This window comes from Lathyrus oleraceus, chromosome 1 (genome assembly GCF_024323335.1).
Source record: "Lathyrus oleraceus cultivar Zhongwan6 chromosome 1, CAAS_Psat_ZW6_1.0, whole genome shotgun sequence".
Lineage (NCBI taxonomy): Eukaryota > Viridiplantae > Streptophyta > Magnoliopsida > Fabales > Fabaceae > Lathyrus > Lathyrus oleraceus.
This window is the reverse complement of record NC_066579.1, coordinates 317,812,212-317,820,481: the sequence shown is the minus strand read 5'-3', so window position 1 is coordinate 317,820,481 and position 8,270 is coordinate 317,812,212. Positions and strand designations below refer to the sequence as shown.

General features: G+C 38.2%; 1 protein-coding gene across 1 annotated transcript; it reads right to left on the bottom strand.

Annotated features, from left to right (window-relative positions):
- Positions 1–1,286: 1,286 nt before the first annotated feature.
- On the bottom strand, positions 1,287–3,178 carry LOC127104810 (uncharacterized). The gene is made up of 4 exons (XM_051041967.1): positions 2,459–3,178; positions 2,083–2,392; positions 1,681–2,037; positions 1,287–1,561 (listed from the first exon to the last, which is right to left on the bottom strand). Exons 1-4 carry the CDS (start codon positions 3,176–3,178, stop codon positions 1,287–1,289), a joined length of 1,662 nt encoding a protein of 553 aa, XP_050897924.1.
- Between the last annotated feature and the right edge of the window lie 5,092 nt (positions 3,179–8,270).

Sequence of the window (8,270 nt, the reverse complement as noted above, 5' to 3'; positions counted from 1 at the left end):
GTGCGGTGGTGACTCGAATTGTATGATTTACTTTTGATTTAGTCAATAAATCTAAAGGTAACGAATACCCCGCTATAATAAGGTGTAAACCATAATCCACCAAAATGGATGATTGATCTTGACAATGACTTGATTCATCCCTTGACCTTTGTTTTCCGTGTGTGTGATCCCTTATTTGTGATTGTTGCATTCATGCCTTCATGCGCATTATAACATTCATCCCTCTGACTTTTATTAGTTTTCATTTGAAAACTTCTTACTTATTGGGTTTTGTTCATACTTTTTCCCTTTTCCCTTGGAAACATTAAAAGCGCGGTGGAGACTCTTGTTAATTGATCTCTAGCTTGTCAATAGCTTGGTGATCATGAATTTCCCGCTACAGAAATTAAGTGGCGACTCTGCTGGGGAGTAGTCTCCAGTGGGTTTAGCCTACTTTTTATGTGAATATATTTGTATATATGTGATGTTTGTCTATATGTATGTGTGATATAATCTGTATGCACATGTCGTAACATCGGGTCTGACATCTTGAATAAATCCCGCATAACCATATCAAATAACCTGCAGAAAGCTGATATCACATGTCAAGACTACAAACATGACATCTTTTGATAACACTATGTTTTACCAAAATTGATGCCAATTCATAGAACCAACAAACTCCCCCTTTGGCAAATTTTGGCTAAAAAAAACAACAGATCACACGTTCACAAGAAATCAATCAGAGCATCAGTTCAGCAGCAGAAAAAAACATACACACGTCACTAGCAAAAATAACAACTAGTAAACACACAAGCACTTGCACATACAACACTATCAAGAACCAACTAGCAAACATCAGGACACACAAGTGCTTGTACTCTCCCTCAAGTCCATGAAACTCCCCAGAACCCAACAACTCCCCCTTAAGCCAATCCATAACAAGCAACAACCACACTACCTCACATAAACATAACACAGAGAATTCTCCCCCTGTACCAAACAAATAAACACCAGAGTTCTCCCCCTGTATCAGACAAGCAGAGCAACAGAGCAACAACAATACTACAGAGCTAAGCTAAGATACTCAGCTACTTCTACAACTACTTCTCCCTCTTTTTAGCCAAAAGAGACCAAAGAGACAAAATAAATGTCTATCTAGTCATTAACAGAAATACCAGAAGTTAAAGAGTTACATCACCAAGTACATACACAATTGTAAGAATTCTGAGAAACAAACCAAAAAAAAACCACAAAGAAATCCACCAAAAAAACCATCAAAACAAGAGGGACCAAAGCCAACAGAGCTACTCAATAGAGCTTGAGTTTGCAGCCTCTTCAGCAGCACTAGAAGCAGAATTGCCACTCGCATCATCATTGTTAGCAGACCTCTTACTAGAGGTGTGGGCTTCAGCTTCTTCTTCATGGCTGACATTAGCATGTTCAACATTTTCACCCTCAACCTGCTCCAAGCTTTCAATCAAGGCTTCCAAAGATTGTTTTCTAGCTGTGGCTACCCTAATCTCTTCACCTACCTCTTTGCATGTCTCCTTAAGCTCAGCAATTGCTCCAACTTTTGAGACTGACCTCTCATGGCAGATGTCATGACAATATCCTCGACATGACTGCCTTCAAAGAGTTTGTAGTGCACAGACTGAGCTGGTTTTCTCCTACTAGGCAAATCATTTGAGCATAAAATACCAGGATGTTGATTCAAGATAATTCCACAGATCATAGAGGGAAAAGCAATTGGCAGCTTAACTGCATTAGTAGTTGCATGCTTGATGATTTGATCAAACATATATCTACCATAGTCAAATTTCACTTTTGTCCCAACAACAAAAATAAACCTCCCAAGAGTATTAGCAATGGTGGAGATATGGTTGGTAGGGATCCAGTTAGCAGCTCCTATTTTATGCAGAATAGCATACTTGATAGTCAACTTCCCAGCAGGAAGATGCTTTTTAAAAGGCCAATCTTTCACCTGCTTAGTTGTAATCTCCCTACAGACCTGATTGTCTATAACCTCTAATTCTCCTGCACCCTCATCATTTCTGCCTAGAAAATTATTAATAATAGTATGAAAGAATTTTATACACTTACCCCTCACATACACCTTGCAGAACTCCTTGCTGTTCTTATCAGAAATATCCTCAGGAATATTAATAATAAATTCCTTGACTAAACCTTCATAGCATTCAGAGAACCTAGCAACAGTCTTCAAAAGCCCAACAGCTTGTATCAGGTCCATGACCTCCTTGACATCAGCAACATCTTTTCCCAATTCCCTTTCCACAGCTACCCTTCTCTGAATCACAAGTTTCCACTTGGCAGCTCCATCCTCAAGATGGAAGAAGATGTTATCCAAATGAACAACAGGTACTTTAACAGGAGACTTCCTAATAGTAGTTTTCTTCATAGGCGAGATGTCAGGGACATCTTACTCAACATCCTCTTCAGGCTCAAAATCATCTCTGACCTTCCTCTTCTTTATTTCAACCTTGCTCCATGGTTTGGAGGGACCAATGCCAGCAGTCTTCTTAGCTTTTCTAGCTGACATAAGTTCAGCCACAGATTTTCCTTTGTGAGTCTTCATGCATTTAGCCACACTTGGCTTTATGTGATGAATCAAGCTTTCCTCTTGATCATCAGAGCTACCATCCTCTAGATCAATCACAACATTTGCATCATCATGCTTCTCAGAGTGGGAAGCATTAGCCGTGTTAGAGGCCACAAATTTCCCTTTGTCAGACACGGTTTGCCCTAGAGAGCGCAAACCTTCAGCAGCCAAGCCCTTTCCAGAACTGGAGGAATCATCACCCTTACCACTAGGTTGTTCAACCTCAAGAGGGGGATACATTTGAGCAAGGGGAGTAGAAACCCCTTTCGTAGAGTGGCCTTCATTAAGAATTCTAGTAACTATGTCTATTATAACACAATTAGTATAATGTGTTCCTTCCTTATTCTTAGTGACAGGAGTTGAACCAGACGGAATACTAGAGGGATTACCTTGATTGGAACATGTAGAAGCGGAGGCATCAATGGAGATGGGTTGGTTCAAATCAATGTCTGCGGCGGGAATAACAGAGAGAGAAACAACATCCAGAATCTCATCATCAGGGACGCCCATGGGAGGAACACTAAATTTTGGAGTAGACTTAGTATTTTTAGAAGCAGATGTATCTTGATATTGTGACATTTTGGAGTTTTTCTGGAAAAAGTAAGGTTGCCCTAGCAGAGGTTTGTGGAGAATGAAAAGGAAGATGAAATAGTTGGAGTAGGTAATGACGTTATGGGGGTAGCATGTGAAGATGAAATAAATGGTATTTCCAATACAAGGTAATGATTTACCATAATGGGGGCACTTTATTTTAGGAAAATAGACTATAATTTGAGTACTTTTTCCACTTCATATTAATTGCTACAAATTTTCATAAATACAAATCCCTAATTTCCCTCTTAGGAATTCAAATTGATTTGCATCTAAGGCCTTTGTAAAAATATCAGCTAACTGCATCTCAGTAGCAACATGCTCTAAGGCTACAATCTTATCCTCCACAAGTTCTCTAATAAAATGGTGACGAATATCAATATGTTTGGTCCTGCTGTGATGAATAGGGTTCTTTGATATGTTTATAGCATTCAGGTTGTCACAGTACAATGTCATGACATCTTGTGTGACATTGTATTCAGTCAGCATTTGTTTCATCCGCACCAGTTGAGAGCAACTACTTCCAGCTGCTATGTATTCAGCTTCAGCAGTAGACAGAAAAACACAATTTTGCTTCTTACTAAACCATGATATTAGATTGTTCCCCAAGAAGAACATCCTCCTGATGTGCTTTTCCTATCATCAGCACTTCCAACCCAATCAACATCACAATAGCCAGACAGTACAGAATCAGATCCATGAGTGTATAGCATCCCATAGTCACAAGTGCCATTGGCATATTTCAGGATCCTTTTCACTTGGTTTATATGGCTCACCTTTGGTTCAACTTGATATCTAGCACATACACCTACAACAAAAGCAATGTCAGGTCTGCTTGCTGTAAGATATAGCAGACTCCCAATCATGCTTCTATAGAGACTTTGATCCATACTGACACCATTTTCATCTTTAGACAACTTCAGATGAGTAGGAGCAGGTGTCCTCTTGTGGCTTGCATTCTCCATGCCAAACTTCTTAACTATATTCTTGGCATATTTACTTTGAGATATAAAGATAGAATCTTCTATCTGCTTGACTTGCAGGCCAAGAAAATAAGTTAGTTCTCCAACAAGACTCATCTTAAATTCAGACTGCATTTGTTCAACAAAATGTTGAACCATCTTACTTAACATCCCACCAAACACAATATCATCCACATAGATCTGAGCAATCATGAGCTTTCCTCCTTCATCTTTGACAAATAAAGTCTTATCAATGCCTCCCTTTATGTATCCATTGTCAATGAGAAACACTGTGAGTCTCTCATACCAAGCTCTAGGAGCTTGTTACAACCCATAAAGAGCTTTCCTCAACTTATACACATGCTTTGGAAGATTTGGATCTGTGAATCCATTTGGTTGTTCAACATATACTTCCTCATTCAAGTAGCCATTTAAGAAGGCACTTTTAACATCCATTTGGAACAGTTTAAACTTTAGAATACATGTCACTCCTAGCAATAATCTAATGGACTCCAGGCGAGCTACATGTGCAAATGTTTCATCAAAGTCAACTCCTTCAACTTGAGTGTATCCTTGAGCTACTAACCTTGCTTTATTACTAGTAACCACACCTTTTTCATCAGATTTATTCTTGTATAACCACTTTGTTCCAATAATATTTATTCCTTCAGGTCTTGGAACCAAATCCCATACTTCATTTCTCTTGAATTGCCCTAACTCTTCCTGCATGGCATTGATCCAGAATTCATCAGTTAAAGCTTCTTTAACATTCTTAGGCTCAATCTTTGACACAAAACAGGCATGTGAGATAACTTCCCTTGATCTAGTGGTGACTCCTTTATTTAGATCTCCTATAATGAGATCTTTAGGATGATCCTTCTGAATTCTGATAGAGGGTCCCTTGTTTACTTGATTAGCTTCAGGTTCAACCTGGGTGGACTCACTCTCACTACTTTTATCAGAAGGTTCAGCTAGGGCATCATTTAGAAATGTTTCAACATCGTCTGTGACATCAGTATCTTGATCATCAACAACAACATTGATAAATTCCATCATAACTTTAGTTCTGGAATTAAAGACTCTAAAGGCTCTGCTGTTTGTTGAGTAGCCCAGAAATATTCCTTCATCACTCTTGGGGTCCATTTTCCTTATTTGTTCACGATCAACCAGGATATAGCATTTACTACCAAACACATGGAAGTATTTGACAGTAGGTCTTCTTCCCTTCCAGACTTCATATAAAGTGGTTGAGGTCCCTTTTCTCAAGGTTACTCTGTTGTGAACATAACAAGCAGTGTTCATAGCTTCAGCCCAAAAGTGGTAAGGCAACTTCTTAGCATGAATCATAGCTCTAGCAGATTATTGGAGAATTCTATTTTTCCTTTCCACCATACCATTTTGTTGAGGGGTAATGGGAGAAGAGAACTCATGTCCAATCCCTTCAGATGAACAGAAATCAACAAATTTACTATTTTCAAATTCTTTCCCATGATCACTTCTGATTCTGATAACATGACTCTCTCTTTCTCTTTGAAGTCTTTGGCAAAGGTCTTTGAACACATCAAACACATCAGATTTTTCCCTTATAAAATTCACCCAGGTATATCTGGAGAAGTCATCCACCACAACATAAGCATACCTTTTTCCACCAAGAATTTCCACCTGCATAGGCTCCATCAAGCCCATATGGAGAAGTTCCAGCACTTTAGATGTGGTGTCATGTTTGATCTTCTGATGTGACATCTTGATAACATGAAACTATATCACATTTTAGGACTTAATTCAATTAAATTATATTATTATTTGCTTTAATTTATTTCATTTTACTCGATATTACTCGGTATTTCCTTTCAATTTATCTCAGGTAGTTTATTTGAAGCACAAGTAAAAAAGGGAAGAAAAAGAGATGCAGAAAGAAGTTTTTGGAAACAAATATCAAAAGCCAAAGCCCAGCCCAAAAAAGCACAGGCGTTGTGCCTGTGACGAGCGTCACAGAGGCTGTGACGAGCGTCACGCTATGCACACTCCTGTGACGAGCGTCACACATGGTGTGACGGACGTCACACCATTCCCCTATATTTTTGCCTTCAGAGACGTTGAGTCCTATTTGCACGCCTAACCATTCGCTACGTGAAGACCTTTGACGCGGACTACTTTTGGAAACCGTTACAGAAAGTACCAGTATAAATATCAGCTTTGCAAACCCTGCAGAGGTCCCACACTTTTTCCAGCTTTCGCTTTTTCGCATTTTTTTCTTTTCCAGCAGCTTAAGCATATTTTTACAGCAATACTTGTACGAGTTTTATATTGTTTTTCCTTGAAATTTCTATTTTCCTTTTTAGCATTTAGTTAATTCTTTTTCGCACAATAGTTTCTACACCGGAAACTATTGTGTACCTTTTACCGGATCTAACCTTACGTTAGAATCTAGTTTTTTTATTCCTTCGCTTTTATTTTCCTGCCTGATTGAAGAATTCAAGAACAGATCCAACCGACCTGTGGTGGAGTGTTCAAGACTGCTATTTAATTTCTCAGGTTCTTTAATTATTGTTTGAATTTATATATGCCCTGTTTTACTGTTTATTTATATTATTTGCCTGAGATGAATCTGTTTATGCATGATATTTATTTAAGTCTTTTTAGTATGTCTGGCTAAATTATTTAGGTATCGGTATGTAAAGTAAGCGGAATGAAGGAATCAAAACTAAGTTGGTTTAATTAAGTTTAAAATTAAAATCACTCTTTTTACGGTCTCAATTTACAGGTTTAATAACAAAGTTTTTGTACGAAAGTAAAAGACATAAAGAAGTTAAAATCAATAGAGCGAGAGTTTGAGGTTTTGACTGGACAGTGTAAATTGGATATTAATTCTAGATCAGGGCGAGAGCAATTTTTAGAGTTAATTAAATTCTAATCTTTTTCAAAAAGTATTTTTAAAGATTGAATGTGAGGACGAGAGTTAAGCATTTGAATTTAATTATATAACTTAAGTCAACAGAGCGAGAGTTTGAGATAAGGGTGTTTAAACGATTAGTGTTTTCTTAAAAAGAGTTTCTACGGATTCTATTGTTTTCAAAAAGTGGTTTTTGACTTAACTATAAGTGACAGCTACGTTAATATAAAATCATAGTTTATTCAACAGAGCGAGAGTTTGAGATAAAACTTTTAATCAATAGCGTCAACTGAAAAGATTTATTTTAAAACCAAGAAACCAATAAAGAATTGATTCCCTAATTACGACGAACTGCATACCGATATCCGCTTATTAGATATTTATTTTAGATCTTATTTTAGTTTTAGCTTTCCCCCAAACAATCAAAGTATTACCTGCCTTAGCTTTACGAAGTAACCTTAGATAACGGTATATCGATTCATAAGTCCCTGTGGGATCGATATCTTTTAAAACTACGCGATAGAACTGTGCACTTGCAGTTTGTACCCCAAATTCGACTCATAAAGTCGCGATCAAGTTTTTGGCGCCGTTGCCGGGGACTTTTATTTAGTCGATATCGTAACTCTTCTGTTACGCTGTAGAGACTAAGGCTTTTCTTTCTCTTTTCTTTCTTTCGTTGATTTGTATGCCACGCACTCGCTCACAAGGCGAGCCATTCTACTTACGAATCAACGATATCGAACTATATCTCCGAGTCTTACGACGAATTCGGGAATATCGTGCTGCAAACAATCTCCCTCCTGTTGAACTTCCCGATTTCAAAAATATTTTCCCTTCGATACCCGAGATGGCAGAACCAGCTCGTGCTCTTAGAGATTACGCCGCTCCATCGCAAGATGAACCGCATTCAAGTATTGCTCCACCCGCAATCGAAGCAAACAACTTTGAACTCAAACCTTCACTGTTGCAGGCAGTGCAACATAACCAATTTTCTGGAAATCCTACCGAGGATCCTAACCTTCATTTATCCGTATTTGTCCAATACGCTGATACTGTTAAAGCTAATGGTGTCACTCCAGAGGCAATTCGACTTCGTCTTTTTCCTTTCTCATTAAGAGATAGCGCTAGAAGATGGCTTCAATCTCTTCCTTCCAACTCAGTCACCACATGGAACGAGTTGAAGAAAGTTTTTCTTGCTCGATATTTTCCGCCAAGCAAAACAGCT